At 33.6% G+C, this 22,922-nt stretch overlaps 1 protein-coding gene and 1 long non-coding RNA gene across 2 annotated transcripts in view; one reads left to right on the top strand and one right to left on the bottom strand.

Moving 5' to 3' along the window:
* Positions 1-294: 294 nt before the first annotated feature.
* The window catches only part of LOC142225701 (cell adhesion molecule Dscam2-like), a 288,289-nt gene continuing 265,661 nt past the window's right edge, over positions 295-22,922 (bottom strand). The window contains 1 exon segment of the mRNA XM_075295544.1: positions 295-743. Within this exon segment, the coding sequence (XP_075151659.1) occupies positions 430-743 (314 nt within the window). The 3' untranslated portion in view covers positions 295-429.
* LOC142223150 (uncharacterized) lies at positions 18,060-22,259 on the top strand. The gene is made up of 2 exons (XR_012718605.1): positions 18,060-18,209; positions 21,946-22,259. It is a non-coding gene; the product is annotated as an uncharacterized LOC142223150 (long non-coding RNA).

Genomic DNA, 22,922 nt, shown 5'->3' with positions numbered 1-22,922 from the left:
ATTCTTCGGGAACATGACGATCCGCTGTTGTTGAACTCGGTATCGATTGTTTGCTCCCTTTGGATGGATAGAGATGACCAGCCATGGTTGAACCTATGGCCAGAGTATCGGCATTGCTTAAAGTCTCCATGGCTCGGTAATCGAAAAAGGTGGACATATTGTCATTGGGTATTCCAAGCAGATGCAGCGGTTCTATGCTATGTGGTAAGTGATGGCGATAGTTGTCATGACCTTCACCCACGACGCTTTTATGATCAGCATTCGATGAGAGTAGCTTGCCTTTTCGTCGCGGAGTTATGGTGAGAAAGTCGCCGTAGCTTTTATTGTGACATGCCAGTGAGGATGCTGAGCTAATGGAACCCTTGGAAGGGCCCATCAGACGATCGTGTGGCGACTGGGTCTGGGAAGGTGTTTGATTTGTGGCTTGCTTTAGAATTTCAACATAGGAGCCCGACTGGACAATATGCGGGGAGGGGATGCTGTTAGACGGACATTGGAATTCACCGGAGAGGCTGTTGCCGCTGTTGGAATTATTATCGGAAGTTTTTGATCGTATTTTACCGGATACACTGCCGGACATATTTGGATTGTTGGCTGAATTTTTGGAATACTCGTCTGAAGCTTGTCGCTGATGATGTTTGGGGGATGGTGCTTTCCCATTGCTGGTGTGCTGTTGTTGCTGTTTACGCTGTTTTGGTGGCGGGTCAAAGAGCCTGTAGTCGAGCGGCATCGCGTCCACGCTGCTATTTGCGATATCGTCGAACACAGTTTGGAGAATTACAAAAAATTAATGGGAGAAGGATTAATTGATATCGATAATTGAATGGTAATGGCACACACATATAAGGAATAGGGTTATGATTTTCTAATTCTACAAAATCTACATAAATGTTAGTTATGTGTTAACAAACCAAAAAGAGCATGCAATGCATATAAGGACAACAACAAGCACTCACACACACGTACACACACAAATCAAGACACATATACAAAAAATTCCTAATTATCAAGAGGTGGCTGAGTATGGCGATTTAGTTCTGATATCCGGCAACGCGAATGAAATGTAGTCAGTCACTTTTGTCTCGATGTCGATCTTTCTAACTTTATTTCTTGGTAACCTAGCAAGAAAAGCATATCCAAAAAGAAAATGTTCTTTTCATAACCGGAAGTGGTGCAAAATTGGCTCAGAAGCGATGATATTTACATGGGTTTGTCATAGGGCGGGCATCATGTTTTATGTATCCCCTTCACTCATTTCGCATCAGTTCTTCAGATGTGATGCTATTTCAGTATTTCCGATTTCCTTTTCAAAAAAATAGGATAAACTTCAAAATATAAAATTTATTCAAAGTTCTTCGGCAAAATTGTTATTTTTTCTTGCTTCCGCTTTTCCTTGTAATAATTCCTGTTCAATAAAACAATAATAACGAAGGCAAAACAATTTTAAGTTGGAGACAAAGACAATAGAGAGAAGAAGATGGGAGCTTGGCTGCTGAGAACATTAAACCATTTATGGTGCTATGTCCATACTTTTCATTTATCGAACCCAACGCGTATACGACAAGTATTGACATAGCATTAAAATGCAAATAAAAAGAAATTAAGTGCAGGAACTAAAAAATGTAATTTTTGTTGTTGTTGCCTAAAATTTAACATTGTTTCATTAAGAAAATTAAAAAGTTTTTCATTTAAAAAATAAAAATAAAAACAAATAAAAAAATTACAAACATGTATGCAAAGATTATAGATTTGAGGAAGATGGGAGATTGGCTTGCGTCATACCAAATGTTGCATTTAACAGATTAGTTTAATACATGTTTGTAATCTTTTAGTTTTTATTTTTTAAATGAAAAAAGGTAATTTTCTTAATGAAACAATGTTAAATTTTAGACAACAACAAAAAACATTACATTTTCCCCTTTATGGAAATTTATTTCGTGCTCTTAATTTCTTTTTATTTGCATTTTAATGCTATGTCAATACTTGTCGTATTAAACTAATGTCGTAAATGGTTTGATGTGCTCAGTAGCCAATCTCCCATCTTCCTCTTCTATAATCTTTGCATGTAGGGACCTAGCACCGTCAATGCAACATTTGGTGTGATGTAGGCCAATTTCCCATCTTCTTATCTCTATTGTTTTTGGTTGGCGACGTTCTGGATATTTTGGGCAAAGATAATAAAAGAGGAAGATGGGAGATTGGCTACTGAGCACATCAAACCATTTACCACATTAGTTTAATACTCGAACCAAACGTGTATACGACAAGTATTGACATAGCATTAAAATGCAAATAAAAAGAAATTAAGAGCACGAAATAAATTTCCATAAAGGGGAAAATGTAACTTTTTTTGTTGTTGCCTAAAATTTAACAATGTTTCATTAAGAAAATTACATTTTTCATTTAAAAAATAAATACGAAAAACAACTAAAAGATTACAAACATGTATTAAACTAATCTGGTAAATGCAACATTTGGTATGACGCAAGCCAATCTCCCATCTTCTTCTTTTACTATCTTTGATTTTGGGTGCCCCTTGAAAACACGAAAACAAGTGTTCGCCTACCGACAGACGATATTTATGTGTTGACACTTTTACGTGCAAGGCGTATGCGAAGTTTGAGGCCCACACAGCTGTGGGTGCTGGAAATCCAGCTACTAAGGTTTTAGAAATTCCTACATATATTTTTGTTATAACAAAATGGGCCGAATTGTCTAAGTGAGTTTTGACTGTATAAGCTAACTTTCTTCAAGGGCAATGACCTTCGAAGCATTAAAATTTTTTTTTCCTATTACTATCACTATCTCATTCTATGTGAAGAGCAAAATAGTATGGTTGGGCACATATAAAGTACATAAATTATAAAGTATTTTTTTAAGACGAATAAATTTATGACAAGCGATTATATCAAATACGAGGAATCTTCGTTTGTCCAAACACTTCGTTCCTCAGAAAATAAAACTCTTCTTTCAGTGTGTATAATATTTTCACTGCGTATATATTCGTCCAGTGAATGTAAGAATGATAAAAAAAATATGATCGTCATTTAAAATGTTATTATCTAGATAAAAATAGTTTTAATCCCAAATTCAAAGGACATGGCCTAATACAATCGTTTTTGTTTTTGTACTTGCATGCAAATAATTCTTTCCTCTCAGCTTTTATATCAGCTTTTGTATGGCCAAAACTACTTAACCGTATGTGTTGCATATGCGTTGATAGTTGTCTGTTGATGACATAAGAGCTACATGGCCCAGTGGATAGTGTGTCGGCTTAAAAACATGGTGCGCGGTTCGATTCTCCGTCTGGGTGAAAGGGAACATTTTAAGAATTTATAAAATTTCTAAAGTCAGTACTTTTCTTCCAAATGAATTTCTTCACAGCGAATAGTAACAAAATTTATATTATATATTGTCTAATATTTCGTTTGCAAGGAAAGAATTATGTTTTTGCGTGTACTGGACTATGCAACTCTTATAGTCATTGCTATATTAAATTTTTACAAGAAAATCTCAAAATTTGTCATAAAACAACACAGAAAACGGAAGTGCTTGACACATACGAAATCGATGGGGTTTTTCTAATAAACAGTTTCATTTTAAGGCAAAAATAAAAATGTTGTTGCAATAAAATAATAATAATAGGTTAGGTTATACGGTGTTCTCATCAAACATGTTTTGGGGTTTGAAATGTTTTCCCTTTATAAGCACTTCAAAGCGAGTCGTTTTCGCCATACTAAAAAACAAGTTCAAAACACAAGTTTTCCTCCAAAGCACGTCAATTTTAGAATGTGAACCCACCTAATTTGGAATACACCCCGAATAACATACCCTATTCAAAATATATGTCAAAATATTGAAATAAGTTTCATAAAAAAACAAGTATAAACGGCCGTAAGTTCGGCCAGGCCGAATCTTATGTACCCTCCACCATGGATTGCGTAGAAACTTCTACGAAAGACTGTCATCCACAATCGAATTACTTGGGTTGTGGTATCTTAAATCGTTTTCTAAATTGTTAGTTAGTCCATACGTGGTATACATTAGACAAAAAAGTATGTGTAGGTAAGTCTACAAATAATTACGAATCGATATGGACTTTTCGATATGGACTTTTAGGGAGCCAGAATTGAAATATGGGGGTCGCTTATATGGGGGCTATATACAATTATTGATATGGACAAATTTTTGTGTCATTGGGGATCGATTTATATGAGGGCTATATATAACTATAGACCGATATGGACCTAGTTAGGCATGGTTGTTAACGGCCATATACTAGCACATTGTACCAAATTTCAACTGACTCGGATGAAATTTGCTCCTCCAAGAGGCTCCAAAACCAAATCTCGGGATCGGTTTATATGGGGCTATATATGATTATGGACTGATATGGACCACTTTTGGCATGGTTGTTAAATATCATATACTACCACCACGTACAAAATTTCAACCAGATCGGATGAATTTTGCTTCTCCAAAAGGCACCGGAGGTCAAATCTGGGGATCGGTTTATATGGGTGCTATATATAATTATGGACTGATATAAACCAATTCCTGCATGGTTGTTGGATACCATCAACCGAATCGGATGAATTTTGCTCTTCTAAGGGGCTCCGGAGGTAAAATCTGGGGATCGGTTTATATGGAAGCTATATATAATTATGGACCGATTTCGACCAATTTTTGCATGGGAGTTTGAGGCCATATATTAACACCACGTACCAAATTTCAACTGCATCAGATGAATTTTGGTCTTCCAAGAGGCTCCGGAAATCAAATCTGGAGATCGGTTTATATGGGGGCCAAGGCCGTATTCAGGGGGGGGGGGGGAGGGGGATCAAACCCCCCCGAAATGAATGAATATTTTTATATAAATAAATATATATTTTTAGCTGTATAGAAAAATCTTATCGAAGATGTTGAAGGAAAACTGAAGGTTTTATTTTGAAAACGCATATCTAAAGGGTGATTCTTTTGAGGTTAGGATTTTCATGCATTAGTATTTGACAGATCACGTGGGATTTCAGACATGGTGTCAAAGAGAAAGATATGCTTTGACATTTCATCATGAATAGACTTACTAACGAGCCACAACGTCGAATTTTCAGTGAATGGGCCCTAGAAAAGTTGGCAGAAAATCCGCTTTTTTATCGACAAATTTTGTTCAGCGATGAGGCTCATTTCTAGTTGAATGGCTACGTAAATAAGCAAAATTGCCGCATTTGGAGTGAAGAGCAACCAGAAGCCGTTCAAGAACTGCCCATGCATCCCGAAAAATGCACTGTTTGGTGTGGTTTGTACGCTGGTGGAATCATTGGACCGTATTTTTTCAAAGATGCTGTTGGACGCAACGTTACGGTGAATGGCGATCGCTATCGTTCGATGCTAACAAACCTTTTGTTGCCAAAAATGGAAGAACTGAACTTGGTTGACATGTGGTTTCAACAAGATGGCGCTACATGCCACACAGCTCGCGATTCTATGGCCATTTTGAGGGAAAACTTCGGAGAACAATTCATCTCAAGAAATGGACCGGTAAGTTGGCCACCAAGATCATGCGATTTGACGCCTTTAGACTATTTTTTGTGGGGCTACGTCAAGTCTAAAGTCTACAGAAATAAGCCAGCAACTATTCCAGCTTTGGAAGACAACATTTCCGAAGAAATTCGGGCTATTCCGGCCGAAATGCTCGAAAAAGTTGCCCAAAATTGGACTTTCCGAATGGACCACCTAAGACGCAGCCGCGGTCAACATTTAAATGAAATTATCTTCAAAAAGTAAATGTCATGGACCAATCTAACGTTTCAAATAAAGAACCGATGAGATTTTGCAAATTTTATGCGTTTTTTTTAAAAAAAAAGTTATCAAGCTCTTAACAAATCACCCTTTATAAAACTTGCACAAATCCTAGAATACTAGTTGAAAAGCCCGTCAAACGACGGTCGAAAAAAACAAATTGTTTTTGTTATCGCACCACAAATTTCATTTTTGGAAAATGTATTTCTGCTTTTTATGTGTGTTTGTTGTTCTTTTTGTGAACATGACTCGCTTTGTTTGGCCATAGCAACAACAAGGAAACAGCCAAACACACATGTGTAAATGAAATGGCGCAAAACCTGTGAAAAGAACCTGCCTAATTCAGCGATGGAAGCACTTGGAGAGTGCAATAAAGAGATATTTCCAAACGTGCATATTCTTTTAAAAATTTTGGTCACTTTGCCAGTAACTCAGGGATGGAAAATACAATTTTTAAGAAAGTACAAAAAAGGTATTTTTTGAGCGGAAAGGTACTTTTTACTAAATTTCAACAAAAATTTCACTGGAAGATTATTGTCAATAGACTGAATTTTAAAGAAAATAAAATTTTGACAACATTTTCTATATAAATAAAATTTTGCAAACATTTTCTATTGCCGGCTATCATACAAAAACCTTTTTTTCGGAAGCTTCAAGTGTGGTTCATTGTTGGGGTTAATGAACTGCCTGAATTTATTCTTATAATTGGTTGATAGTTTTGCTGCAAGTAGGGGATGCTGATGAGGAATGTGGTAATTCCGAAACGTGCGTCCATCCAACCATCTTGCAGTCTATAGGGCTTTGCCCAAATAAATTTGACAAACATTCTTTTCCTCTGTTGGTTAAGCTACACTTGTAGTTTAGTCAATGTATGGTTTTAAACTGCAAAAAAAACAATAACAATGCTTAAAGAACAAAACCAACAATAACAAAAAAAAAACGAAGGGAAATACAATTTTGCAAAAATTTCCTATAGAAATAACAGTTTTACAAAATTTTCAATTGAAATAAAATTTTGACAAAATTATCTATAAAAATAAAATTTTGCAAAAATTCTATATAGAAATAAAATTTAGACAACATTTTCTACCGAAATAAAAAATTGATAATATAGAATCGCATTCTTTTTTGACAAAAACATTCTTGAAGTTCAATAAAATCCTGTTTTTGACTATATCTTTTACAAAATCGAGATTTTCTTCCCACATGAGTCTGTTTTGCCATATTTGTAGCCGACTATATCATACCCTGCACCACTTTGTAGATCTAAATTTTCTAAACCATATCACATCCGTCAAATGTGTTCAGGGCTATATATAACGGTTTGTCCCAAATACATACATTTAAATATCACTCGATCTGGACAGAATTTGATAGACTTCTACAAAATCTATAGACTCAAAATTAAGGTCTGCTAATGCTCTAGGATGGAACACAATGTTAGTAAAAAAATATTGGAAACATTTAAATCTGAAGCAATTTTAAGGAAACTTCGCAAAAGTTTATTTATGATTTATCGCTCGATATATACGTATTAGAAGTATAGGAAAATTAGAGTCATTTTTACAACTTTTCGACTAAGCAGTGGCGATTTTACAAGGAAAATTTTGTTATTTTGACCATTATTGTCGAAATCAGAAAAACATATATATGGGAGCTATATCTAAATCTGAACCGATTTCAACCAAATTTGGCACACATGACTATATTACTAATTGTACTCCTAGTGCATAATTTCAACCAAATTCGGCCAAAATCTGGCTTCTGGAGCCATATAAGTCCATATCGGGCGAAAGATATATATGGGAGCTATATCTAAATCTTAACCGATTTCAATCAAATTTTGCACATTTGATTATACGACTAAGTGCTATGTTTGTACAAAATTTCAAGCAAATCGGCATAAAACTCTGGCTGCTGGGTCCATATTAGTGCATCTCGGGCGAAAGATATATATGGGAGCTATATCTAAATCTGAACCGATTTCTTCCAAAATCAATAGGGTTCTATTCTGGCCCAAAGTAGGAACATGTGCCAAATTTGAAGGCGATTGGACTTAAATTGCGACCTAGACTTTGATCACAAAAATGTGTTCAGAGACAGACGGACGGACATGGTTATATCGACTCAGGGACCCACCCTGAGCATTATTGCCAAAGACACCCTGTGTCTATCTCGTCTCCTTCTGGGTGTTACAAACGTATGCACTAACTTATAATACCCTGTTCCACAGTGTGGCGCAGGGTATAAATATTGTATACATACCATGCATAAATAAAATTTTCTACACATGAGATTATATGAATATTTTTTTTTAAAGTTGAACCCCCCCCGAATTAAAATCCTGGCTACGGCCTTGATGGGGGCTATATATAATTATGGACCGATGTGGACCAATTTTTGCATGGTTGTTAGAGCCCATATACTTACACCATGTACCAAATTTCAGCCGGATCGGATGAAATTTGCTTCTCTTAGAGGCCTCGCAAGCCAAATCGGGGGATCGGTTTATATGGGGGCTATATATAATTATGGACCGATGTGGACCAATTTTTGCACGGTTGTTAGAGACCATATACTAACATCATGTACCAAATTTCAGCCGGATCGGATGAAATTTGCTTCTCTTAGAGGCCTCGCAATCCAAATTTGGGGGTCCGTTTATATGGGGGTTATACGTAAAAGTGGACCGATATGGCCCATTTGCAATACCATCCGACCTACATCAATAACAACTACTTGTGCCAAGTTTCAAGTCGATAGCTTGTTTCGTTCGGAAGTTAGCGCGATTTCAACAGACGGACGGACGGACGGACATGCTCAGATCGACTCAGAATTTCACCACGACCCAGAATATATATACATTATGGGGTCTTAGAGCAATATTTCGATGTGCTACAAACGGAATGACAAAGTTAATATACCCCCCATCCTACACGCAAAGAAAAAAAACGTTTGGAAAACGTGTACCGAAAACGTTTTTCTTTTGTTAGAGTTTTTTGAATTGCTTCGAAAATTTTAAACTTTTATCACCAAAAAAAATCGTTTGTTACAAAATTTTTATTTTTTCAATAAAAAAAGTTATTTTTGAAATAACAACACAGTCCATTTCGTTTATATCAAACACTGTTCTTTTCTGACTTTAGGTCTTTAATAAGACACATTTTACAGTTCAAAATTTAATATAGTACAATGTAATGTTGAACATTTTTTCGGAATCTTCCGAATATATCTGGAATATATGTAAAAAAAAAAAACAAAAGCAAAAAAAAACTTTGGCCGAAGCAGGGATCGAACCCACGACCCTTGGCATGAGAGTCGGACGTAGCTACCACTGCTCCACGGTGCCAAACTAAATGTTTGTTTCTGTTAAATAAACTTTGTTTATTCGGTTCGTGGGCGCCGCAAGCTATGCTATATAAATATAACTTATATGGATATTTATCTATTGATGACCATAACAGGTACATAGCTCAGTGGTTAGTGTGTTGGCTTACAATGTGCATGGTCCGCGGTTCGATTCTCCGTCCAGGCGAAAGGTAAAAAAAATTTTAAAAATTTATAAAATCGTATAATTTCTTCTACATTGTTGGTATTACAGGAAAAGGTGTTAAGAACTAAAAATCCTCGTGGATGTGAGAAAGATGTGAGGGACAATGCAATTAGCAAGAAAATAATGTTTTTTTTTGAGCTAGTCTTTATGAAATTGTTTTTACATCCTGGAAAAGAATAAACGTTTATCACAAAAAGTATATACTTTTCTTCCAAATACACTTCCTTGCAGCGAAAAGCAAATGAGAAACGAACTTTGTTTGTCTAAAATTTCGTTTGGGAGGAAAGAATTATTTTTTTGCGTGTATGGTGGAGGGTATAAAAAGAATAAACAAAGGCTTTTAAGAACATGTACAAGTGAAAATAACATAAAATTTTTTTTCCCTTTGCGCTCGCGGTAATTATTTGGACATAGGTTGCATATATGTGAATTTCGAGTAAATGTGAATTTCTAGTTTCCATGGTAACTGTCAAACTAAAACATCTCAACCCGGTGTGAACGGCGAAATGTTTTGGAAAAACGAATGAGGAAAACGAGTCGGTGGGAATATAGCATTAGGTTAGGTGTCGGCCCAATGTATCAGGCTCACTTAGACTATTCAGTCCATTGTGATACCGCATTGGTGAACTTCTCTCTTATCACTGAGTGCTGCCCGATTCCATGTTAAGCTCAATGACAAGGGACCTCCTTTTTATAGCCGAGTTCGAACGGCGTTCCACATTGCAGTGAAACCGCTTAGAGAAGCTTTGAAACCCTCAGAAATGTCACCAGCATTACTGAGGTGGGATAATCCACCGCTGAAAAACTTTTTTGGTGTTCGGTCGAAGCAGGAATCGAACCCACGACCTTGTGTATGCAAGGCGGGCATGCTAACCATTGCACCACGGTGGCTCCCAAAAATAAAAATAATAATAATAACATAACGTTAATAATATAACGTTTTTCAAACGTTTTGTTTTTATTAAAAAAATCTTTTACAAAAAATTACTTATATCAAATTTTAAGAATTTATAAAATTTCTAAACTCCGTACTTTTCTTCCAAATGAATTTCTTCACAGCGAATAGTAACAAAATGTATATTACATATTGTCTAATATTTCGTTTGCAAGGAAAGAATTATGTTTTTGCGTGTATTGGACTATTGTAACTCTTATAGTCTTTGCTGTTTTTCAAACGTTTTGTTGTTATTTACAGAAAAAAAAATATTTTACAAAAAATCACTTATATACGACTGAATGCAATTTAAAATTTTTGTTTTATATCCCATTCTTGCATATCTTTTAGGGGTACGAGTCATGGAATTTGAAATTTTCGATGAAGGCGATTCGCCGATAGAAACTTTTTATTAAGTTTTTTATCAAAACTCGCCAATTCTTGCATTTATTTTTGAAAAATATATACAAAAATCGGATGTCACCTAATAATAAAGGTGTTCCGGAAAAGTTCGGTATCTGTTCAGTTTTTATAGACGCATTAACCGAAAACTAAATACCGAATTGCCTTGAAATATAAGTAAATCAATAGCAAATTTGTGTTTTTGTAATATATTTAAATTTGTAGTGGATATAAATTATTCTTTCAGATAATGTGATTTTATTCGATCCCTTTTTGTTTTAAATAGAAAATAATTATTCAAGCTTAAGATCTTTTTTATATGTAGTAGATTTCTTTATTCTTCAATTGTGTTGTATAGCTTCACCAAGAGTAGATGTATAAATAACATTCAAGCGGAAACCAAGAACAGATAATGTTTAAAACTAAAGTAGTTTTTCTGTTACTTATATTGCACTGCATTTTTGAATAAAGTGTTCATTAAACGTTGTACTTTGTTGTAGCTTTTTTAATTTCTTCGAAAATTCAATTTTTTATCATAAAAAAGAAATTCTACAAAACTTTTATTCTTGCATAAAAAAATATTTCTTGTTCCAAATTCACAGTCCATTTCGTTTGTATCAAGCACTGTTCTTTACTGACTATAAGTCTTTTATACGTTTCATAGTAAAAATTTTATATATTAGTATGTAATGCGGAACTTAGTTTCAAATCTTAAGAAAATTTTTGTAACATATGTGAAATTACATGATTTCAGTTTCCAAAAGTGGCATTTTTAAGAAAGTGGTCAACTAAAGGTGGTGTCTCTGTTAAATAAAGCTTCTTTACATCGGCTCGTGGACACCCAAAGCTATGCTCTATAAATATAACTGATTGAAATTATGCGTATCTTGCGCGTTCAAGGCTATAGCGATAATTGTATGATGACTATACATTGATGTTAAGAACAATATAAACATCTTGAAAGTGAGGAAGGTGTGAAGGAAGATGCGATTAACCAGAAAATATAAGAAAAAATTGATTTAGTCTTTATGAAATTGTTTTAACATCCTGTAAAAGAATCAAAGTTTATCACATATAGTCTGTACTTTTCTTCCAAACAAACTTCCTTACAGCGAAAAGTAGGAAATATTTAATTTTTAGCGCGTATGTAATCCTTTTAAAAATGTGGTATTCTTTTTACTTGTATACAACACTGTTAATAACATACAGCCCAATGTAAAATGCATTATTGAGAGACGAATGTTGTTATTATGCGTTCAGAGCATAAATAGTATAACAGATTGAATAGCACATAAGCAAAAACTTGTTTTATGTATATAGGTGAGTATTAAGTTCGAGTTTAGCCGCTAATTTTCACTAAAGTGAAAACTAAATCAGTAAAAAAAAGGCATAAAATTATACATATTTGTTGCAGATTTTATTATAACTTGATGGGGAATAGCCCAAAGCAAGTTTTCACAAAGTTTGTATTCCTTAAAAAAACATTAGTAAAAATGGCGATTTTAGCGGCTAAACTCGAACTTAATACCCACCTTATAGCATAACAATATATGTATATAGCCATTTTATGCACATATCCCTCCGATGGTAATTACTAAACAATTTACAGATCACTGGGATTTTTGCCGTTCTCTCGTGCAGTTAAAATAAACATAAATATTGTATTAGACAAAATCCGGCCTTTTATTTAATATATTGCAAAAACAAATATTAATATCGTCTGCAGATACTCTCAGAGTTACCAAATTCTCTCGATTTTCGACTTTTTCTAAACGTTTCTCTGCATTCTGTTTTTTATGCTAGCTATCAATCTAAGAGATACACACACACACAATACTATTCATAAATACACATTCACACATAATGTACGTACATACAACATGCATTGGTTAGGCACTTGTTAGGAAAATGTCATTCTCGATTTCCGATTGTATGAAAATTTAGATTGGACAACTGTATGATTTCTTAAAAAGTGCCGGTAGTGTAAACTTTGATAACACAGTGCAACATAAAAATTCCAAACAAAAAATCACTTATCCCAGCCGAAGTACTCGATGAGAGAAGAAAAGTAATTTCTGGATTTTGCTAGATTGGTTGATGTTCGTTTTTTATATAGTTTTGTCGCCAAATTCGATTTTGAACACTTTTTTGCAATTTTCGCATGGCCATAGCTCGAAAAGTGATGTGAATTTGTCTTCGCTCTAGACTCGGCCGCTGAATATATTAAGTCGGAAAAAACTCATCTTCATGCCCAAAACCTCAAAAATGTCGAAAAAATTACCACTTTTTTCGGCGATTGGTTTTCCGTTTTTCGGCTACAGCTCTTGAACTATTAAACATTTACCAAACAATCAAGGGAAGAATATTACGAAACTTCATACAGCCACTCCTTGGCAAACATTTTTGCGATTTTTTTTTTTTTTTGGTTTTTGTTAAAAATGAAAATTTATCATATTTGTATGGCAAACTCCATATCAAGGAGAGGACGTATGAAGTAGGTATGTACTAGAAACTTGTTGTTGGCCGAGTCAAGAAGTACAACTTTGCTGAAGACTGCCATGCGAAAATTACAAAAACGTGCTCAAAATCGAATTTGGTGACAAAACTATAATGGCTCATAAAAAACGAACTGCAACCAATCTAGCACTATCGGCTGGGATAAGCAATTTTTTGTTTGGAGCCAAAAAGTTGAAAATTGCGTCACAGTGCAATGTAGCATACATACATACACTGTTGTTGATTTCAGACGGAAAAAGACCTTTTTGACCCAAAATGTTTAGCAATTGAGTAACAGTAATCCCAGTTTATATCTTTGGTCTCTGTTTACATTCTTAACCACTAGGAGGTCAGGGAATAATTACCCCAAAATAAATGCACAGATCGACTCAAGATATCCATCTCCACGATGGATCAATTCCTTGTTGTACATCCGTCTTTTCATCTAGTGTTGATTGTAAGATAGAAGACCGTAATGCATCGATTTTTATGAACTATGAAAAGAAACTCTTTTGAAACAAGGACGAGCAGGATTGAATTTATAAATTGAAAACATTGGCCCGATACTCACAAATGTAGTAAAATTACCCTTATGCATTAAATCCCGATATTGAAATTGCTTTAATCACAAAAATGAATGCATAAATCACAGATAAAAAACATACGTGATTAAAGTGTTAATTAATTGATTTAAACGGCGCATGTGATGTTGTTTTTATCAAGAAAAATAAAATATTTTTTATCATAAATGTAATTAATTTTTTTGATGATACATTTTCAAATAATTTCTTCATTGGTTCAATCTGAAATTTAATTTACTTTATTTGCAAAATCCAATAGGTTCCTAATTGACTTTAATAACATATGATGCAATAACAAATGTAATTGAAAGTTCGCCGTAGTAATGTTTGTTCTACGTTAGTGGCATCCGCTCTTAAAGTCGGGCTGTCTAGGCTAAAAGCTGCCCGATTCTATGCTTAGCTTAATGACAAAGGGACCTCCATTTTATAGCCGAGTCAGAACGTCCACAATGTGGAAATTGTGGAAAGAGAGAATTGACGAAAAATATCAACACAACACCGCAATAGAATTAAATGAGAGCAATTGATGGTTGCTGCTTGTATGTGGCTATGAGCTACACCAAAAATTTCACATGCTTAAGTCTAAATATTATTTAATTTGAATATTAAAATGTGTATGAAAAAGAGAGCGGCAAAGACAATAAATATTGGCAAAAAATGAGAATGTGCCCCTGACATATCGTCATGGGTTCAATCCCAGTTTCAACAAAACACGAAAACATTTTAGCGGTGGTTTATACCGTCTCGGTAATTATGCCTACATTTCTGTGAAATTCTATTTAAAAAGAATTTCACAATATTTGTTTTACAATTTTGCTTCATTAATTATAGGACACATATCTTCAAAAATTGTCTTTGTATTAGGCAAAAAAACATTTTCATTAACTGAGATATCGAATCATTGGATTGAAAATAAAAAAGCTTCAAATATACGCTAAGACATATTTTGATGATGTTTCATTATTAATTTAGAGTTTAGCAATTGAGAAATCATTTTTAACTTTGGAGCCGCTGTTTTAATTTGGATTTTTAAACTCTCATTTATTTTTCCGTATTTAGCTGCGTTAATATAGCGCAAAAAATGGAAAATTCATAAAATAAGATCGGTGCCATATACTGGAAAAAGCATGCCCGGTTACAAAGATTTTGTCTTTACTTTAACAATTTGGGTATTGATTACGAACCAAAGAAGCGGAGAATTCAAGTAAGGATATTTTTAAGACACAATTCTCTTCTAAATTTGGGTTTTGTGTACTTGGCTCTAGGAAGCAACATTTAATTTTTCGTTTTTTTTTTTTAGGTTTTTTTCTTCATATGCTATCAAAGTCCTTTAAAAGTTAATGACAACCTTATTTTCCAAATTCAGACACGACTTCTAGTATAAATTAGGCTATGTTTCTAGTAAAAACGTCTTTAAAATAAAGTGTTGAAAAACATGTCCGATTTTTGAACGATATTTTGCATTGCAGACAAGATGCAAAAAGATAACAAATTTAAAGACAATTTAATTAGTTTTAAAGAATTTTTCTGAATTATTAAATTCAAGTTGACCTTAGCCTAAAATTTTTTTCTTTATGATACCCAGTTTTAAGTCAAATCACTTAATTATAAGGACAACACAACTTCATTGAAAAGTTTATTGACTTTTGGACAAGGAAAAAACTTAATCTTCTACGCTAAGCAAAATTTTCATTCGTATTTTAAGGACATGAAATCTTTGGCCTCATGACAATATTTTTTTCAGTGTAATTTTAGTTTTCTGTCCAGTGAAAGAAAGGAAAAATGCAGTACACGAAAAAGATAAACCATTTGGAAAATAGAGTTTTTTTTGTATCTCTTCGAAATAGTGTTTAAATTTTTATTTTTGCCGTAACATTTTCATTCTACAACCACCGTCTATTTTGTTTATATCATTTGCTTTCTTTTCTAAAGAATTTAAAATAGTGATATGCAAATCACAGAAAACACTGAAGCAAAATAAAAATCAATTATTGGCATAATTGAATGAAAAAACTATATCAAATACGATTTTGATTAAGTCAAATACGAAAATAATTGGTTGAATGAAAAACTGACAAAAATATCCAAATTCCCTGGTAATTGAATTCACAACACATCAATTACTATGTTCACTTGGACCAAGTGTAAAAGTTATTGGTTTAAGTATAATGCGTAATTGCCTGATAAAACTGTTTATGACGTTTCTACCATGATAAAAGTACTAAAGATACTACGTCACAATCAGCTGTTCACAGCTGAGTACATCCAACTGTCATAAACATGTCTTGTTACTATTGGTTACAATTTACATTCCACAGGTTACTATTGTCAAAAATATGTATGGTTACTATTGGTTACATAGGTACCTATTGGTTACATTTTACTTGCCACAGGTTATTATTGTGAAAAACAGGTATGTTTACTACTGATTACAAAGGTAACTATTGGTTACATAGGTTACTTATATTAAAACTAACATTAAAATGTAAACAAAACAAATTGAAAATATTTAATACCTTTTGTTTACAAACATTAACTTTGTAAACAAAACTGACATCTGGATGCAAAGACAATAAACTTGAGGAAGATAGGAAATTGGCTTGCGTCATACCAAATGTTGCATTTACCATGTTAGTTCCATACATGTTCGTAATTTTTTATTTGTTTTTCTTTTTATACCCACCACCATAGAATGGTGACGGGGTATATTAAGTTTGTCATTCCGTTTGTAACGCATCGAAATATCGATTTCCGACTTTATAAAGTATATATATTCTTGATCAGGGAGAAATTCTAAGACGATATAAGCATGTCCGTCTGTCCGTCTGTCTGTCTGGCTGTCTGTTGTAATCACGCTACAGCATTCAATAATGGAGCTATCGTCCTGAAATTAGGCACAGAATCGTCTTTTGTCTGCGCGCAGGTCAAGTTCGAAGATGGGCTATATCGGGCCATGTTTTGGTATAGCCCCCATATAAACCGACCTCCCGATTTGGGGTCTTTCGCTTATAGAAACCGTAGTTTTCATCCAATTTGCGCAAAATTGAAAATCTAGAGGTATTTTGGGACCTTGAAGAGGTGTGCCAAAAATGGTGAGTGTCGGTCCATGGTTTGGTATAGCCCCCATATAAACCGACCTCCCGATTTGGGGTCTTTCGCTTATAGAAACCGTAGTTTTCATCCAATTTGCGCGAAATTGAAAATCTAGAGATATTTTGGGACCTTGAAGAGGTGTGCCACAAATGGTGAGTGTCGGTCCATGTTTTGGTATAGCCCCCATATAAACCGACCTCCCGATTTTACTTCTTGGGCTTATAGAAAACGTAGTTTTTATCCAATTTGCCTGAAATTGGAAATCTAGAGGTATTTTTGGGCCGTAAAGAGGTGTGCCGAAAACGGTTAGTATCGGTCGGTATTTTAGTATAGCCCCCATAAGAACGATTTCCCGATTTAACTCCTTAGGATTCTAGAAACCGTAGTTTTTATCCGATTTGCCTGAAATTGTAAATATTCTCCTATTTAAGGCTCACAAAAACGTGTATCGGATTAAGTTTTTATCGGTCCATTTGGTAATGCCTCCATATAGACCAATTTCACTTCTTGTGAGTATAGAAGGCGCACTGATCATGAAAATTGCTTGAAACTCAATGTAAAATTTCCAGATTTTATTTTTCGGGTGAAAATCTACAGATTTAAAATTTCAAATCAAGACGTTATTTTATAATTTTCTTGCACACTTACAAGAGATGTTAATGATTCCCCTAAAACTCAAACAAAAATGGTTCTTATAAATCCAGAATCTGATATAGTCCTCATAGGTGAAATCTTTAAATGTATCTTCGGGAAGTGTCCTCAAGTCCTCAAGCCCTCCTGAAATTTCAAAGGAGATCCTAATATTTGGTTCATGGTGGTGGGTATTTAAGATTCGGCCGAACTTACTGCTGTATATACTTGTTTATTTTTTAAATGAAAAACTTAATTTTCTTAATGAAACAATGTTAAATTTTAGCCAACAACAAAAAAATTACATTTTCCCGTTTAAGGAAATTTATTTCGTGCACTTAATATCTTTTTATATGCATTTTAATGCTATGTCAATACTTGTCGTATACGCGTTTGGTTCGAGTATGAAACTAACACGGTAAATGGTTTGATCTCCTCAGTAGCCAATTTCCTATCTTCCTAGAGTTTATTGTCTTTGTCTGGATGTACTTGAATTTTGTTGCTTTTGTTGTTTTTGTAATACTGCAACTACCTGGGAATTATTTTACCATGGTTGATACGTAACGAAAAATATATAAATAGAAACAATAAAATGTCATTTATTGTTATTATTAAGAAACTTCTTAATGGTCGAATTTACCCGCAAATGAACCGTTGTATCGGTACCAAAATGATTACATCAACAACATTTTTGGCGCATCATATTTTATTTTTCTCGCAGGTAAGTGCATTTATCTAAATACTAGTTTTGTGGTCAAACTCATTTTTTGTGGAAACTACACTCAAAGAATTCTCTTCATAAAAAATTAACATATTCATTGTGAGTCTAACGTGTGACGTATTGGAGGAACCAGGGATCCGGAGCGGTCCATTTTTTTCGCTCCGCTCCGCTCCCGCTCCGGAGAAAACAAAACCGCTCCGCTCCCGCTCCGGAGAAAAAAAAATCGCTCCGCTCCGCTCCACGCTCCGCTCCGCTCCTCTTCGAGAAAATTATAGTACAAACATTGTGTTATTTGTTCAATTGAGTTTTATTTTATTTAGAAAAATGGGGCGGTACATATATGGGAGCTATAGCTAAATCTGAACCGATTTCGATGATTTTTTACACATATAGTTAGTGCTATAGAAGATTACATTTCGCCAACTTTGAGTAAGATCGGTTGATAAATAAGGGTTTTATGACCTAATTTGGCAAAATCGGGCGATACATATATATGGGACGTATATCTAAATCTTAACCGATTTCGATGAAATTTTCAGACTTTTCAGGTGATACAGAAGATTATTTTGTGCTAAATTTGACGACGATCGGTTAGTAAAAAAAAGTGCAACGTGACCCCATTTGTCGAAATCGGGCAATACATATATATGGGAGCTATATCTAAATTTGATCCGATTTCTTCCAAATTCAATAACGTTCGTCCTTGTGCCCAAAAAAACTCCCTGTACCAAATTTCATCAAAATCGGTTAATAATTGCGACCGAAATCCTGTGAACAACAAATACATGGACAGACGGACACCAAGCGCTAGATCGACTCAGGAGGTGATTCTTAGTCGATCGGTATATATTTTATGGGGTCTAAACTCAATATTTCTTGTAGGCACATTTTTTGGCAAATCAAACTTATTATACCCTAACCACTATGTGGTTTAGGGTATAATGACTTTAAAACAATGTGTTGACACATTTTATTAATTTTGAAGATTTTTTCAGAAATATTAAATCCATTTTGACTTCATTAAAACGAAATTTGCATTCATGTTAGGATACACATTTTTATGTCGAATCATTTAGCTATAAGGATAAACAGACTTCATTGAAAAGTTTAGAGACTTTTAGACAAGGAAAAACTTTTTTTCAGAGAAATACGTCTTCTATTCTAAGCAAAATTAGTACTCGTATTTTAAGCATGTGAAATATTTGGACTCCCGACAATATTCTTTGCGGTGCACCATCTACTATTTAATATGTGATAGAAACCAAATTTATGAAATAGGACCAAAATGGACCAAATTCTGTTTGGTCTGACCATCGGACCAAATTTAAAAATTGGAAATCTTTTGGACCAATTTTGGTCCGATCGGACCAAAACGGCAACTGATTGGAATTGAAAGTCTATACACAGAGTAGAAGTAACTACTCTCCGAAAGTTTTTTTTTGTTTTGCAACAGACGTAGAGAAGAGGTTTTGTTATATTTGTAATGTGTGTGTGGATGTTTATGTTTGCAACAACCTCCATCGACATCAGTCCGTGATATACCTACGAATATTCTTACTCAGATCTAGTGTTACCTAATTTCGCTTTTTCCCCTTTATTGTATAATAAATGTATATGCGCACATTTTTCAACCAAAATTGAAACTATCCATAATTTTAATTAAATTTTCGAGAACTAATATCAGAAATAAGAGAATGCTAGGATATAGTACAATAGTAAAGCAAATATGAATGTCCTTACACTGAAAAAAAGCATGCACGGTTCCAAAGATTTTGTCTTTACTTTAACAGTTTGGGTATTAATTCCGAGCCAAAGAAGCGGAGAATACAAGTAAGGATACTTTAAAGACGTAATTCTCTTTTAAATTTGGGAGTTATGTACTTGCTTCTAGGAAGCAAATGTTAATTTTTCATTTTTTTAGATTTTTTTCGTCAGTTGTTATCAAAATCCTTTAAAAACGAGATAACGAGTTGTTTTTTTTTCCATATTAAGACTCGACTTCCAGTAGAAATTATGCTATGTTTCAAGTAAAAAGCGTCTTTAAAATAAAGTGTTGAAAAACATGTCTTATTTTTTAACGATTTTTTGAGATGCAAAAAGGAAACAAATTTAAAGACAATTTTATTAATTTTAAAGAATTTTTCTTAATTATTAAAGTCACGTTGACCTTACCTCAAAAATTTTATCTTTCATGTTATGATACACATTTTTAAGTAAAATCACTTAATTATAAGGACAGTACAACTTCATTCAAAAGTTTATTGCCTTTTGGACAAGAAAAAAAAACTTTATTTTAGAGAAATGCGTCTTCCATGTTAAGCAAAATTTGCATTCTTATTCTAAGGACATGGAATCTTTGACTTCACGACAATATTTTTTTCAGTGTAGAAAACTAAAAAACTAAATATAAATAAGATCGTTTAATTGCATTTATTTGACGTTCATTACAACCATCTTTGTAGTAATACGGGATGAAATTGATCGAAAGTACTGTTGTTACTTTTACAACACATACTAGAGATATATTTTGACATTTGCCGTTTTTGAAAACAATTACTAAAAAACACGTTGTGTTTTCCCCAATGTGCGTACGTACAAAAATACATATCGTACATTCTAAACGTTTGCTCACACTACGCTAAGTGCTAGCTAAATTTGAAATTACCTACACAGTGTAATATCAAAGTTACACATTTCATTCAAGTAATATTTTATTCCGCTCCGCTCCGGATTTTACAAATGCCGCTCCCGCTCCGCTCCCGCTCCGCTCCCGCTCCGCTCCCGCTCCGCTCCCGCTCCGGCTAAAAAAGGGCTTGCTCCGCTCCGCTCCGGATCCCTGGGAAGAACTCTTTCTTTCTCTCAAGCATATTTAAGAAATACTCATGTACGTTCACGCAAACAGAACTTTTAAAGACGATTAACGATTTACAACAATTTTTAGACTCACGATAATTCTCGTGACTATTAGTGACTATTAGTCGGGATCACGAAGAATCACGAATGTTTCACAGCACGAACTTTTTACGATGGAAAGTTAATATAATATATTTAGTACATTCAAAAAAAGTGAACCTCTATTTCACTAAAGCCAATTTAACTTTATTTTAGTTCATAGAATTATTATATTTGGAGAAAGTTTCCTTTACTATAACTATAAAATGGGAAGAAATTATACTCAAATGAAGCATAAAGATTTACGAAATTCGTACTTCTCACAAAATAGTTCTTTATTTCTTTAAATTTGTACATTTTACTACAAATGCGTTCATCGGGTACTTCGTATTGGACTAAAGACATTCTTGCAAATTTGAACTCCAACTGTTTCCTTCAAACACAAAAATTTTATTTAATAATTGAAAAAAAAATTAAATTATGTCTAACAAAATTTCTTGAATTCGTCGAAAAATATTTACTTATTTTTGAGATATCGTCGTGTTTTCACCGTTTGTAATACTGTTTAGTTAAAATTTTCTAAAAATAATCTAAATTTTCTAAAATTAACCAAAAATTCTCTTCCTGGTGGGTTCACAGTTTTTACAGTGTATATATTTCGCATATTCGTAAAAAGACGTTCGTAAATTTACAAAATTCGCTGAAAACTTTAATAAAATATGTAAATGAATTCTCTCGATATATAAACTTACACTCATTCTGAATTGGGCCATTCAATGACTTGCGAAAAAAGCTTTGGAATATACACACAATTACACTCTTTCAATTTTGTCTTTACAATTAGGTCGTGTACACGTCAAACTGGTCTATAACTGGATATAAACGGACTGTCAAAAATATGTGGCCTAGAGGAAGATGCGTTTGCCTCGGAAACGGGGAGTTCGTGCTTTAATTCTTCCCACAAGGTAAAATCATATAAATCTTTGAAATCTTTTTGAAATGAATAGAAGTTAGAAGAGCAAGATGACGAAACAAAATGCATAGAAATGAGAAAGATAATTCAAATTCTGATAATAAAAAACTGTTTTTTCCTTGTGAGTGAGCCTATTAAATATGTCGTTTATAATGAATATTCTGCATTTTTGTTCCAAACATGTACTTCGTGGTATTTTCAATTATATATATTTTTAGATTTTTTTTATAATAAAAAAAATCATAAAACCTTTTTTCAGAGTGTATTTGTATATTTTCTTTCTTATAGATTTATAGTACAAAGATTATATTGATTAATATCGTAATAAACACAATTACTAGTACCCAGCAAAAAAAGAGCTTCCAAAAAAGTACTTTGGATCACCAATCTGTGATCCGGAAGTAGTGCAAACTTGGATCATCTCCAATGAATTTTACATGGGCTTGTCATAGGACGGAAGTACTGCCTTTTTGGATCCTTTGTATTGCTTTAGAAGTTGTGCCCTGGAAGTTAATTTGAATGAAGAAATTTAAAAAGCGAAAAAAAAACAATTTTTTTTCAACCAATTTCACTTTTTTTCATCCATATGTTCTATTACACAATTATTTTGCTATTATCTAATTTTTACAACTTGAAAAACTTTTTCGCTCCGTAATTTTTACAACTTGAAAAACTTTTTCGCTCCGTTCAGTTCAATTACGGCTGTAATTGAAAAAAGCTTTATATACTTCAAATACTAATGTATTTGGATCGAGTAATATGTCATTTGGATATTTTGACAAATTCCAATTACCTTTATACTCAACACAAATATTTCTTCATTTGAAACTAATTTTATGACAACCTTA

Source organism: Haematobia irritans, chromosome 2 (assembly GCF_050003625.1).
Source record: "Haematobia irritans isolate KBUSLIRL chromosome 2, ASM5000362v1, whole genome shotgun sequence".
NCBI classification, from domain to species: domain Eukaryota; kingdom Metazoa; phylum Arthropoda; class Insecta; order Diptera; family Muscidae; genus Haematobia; species Haematobia irritans.
This window is presented reverse-complemented; position numbering and strand designations above follow the sequence as displayed.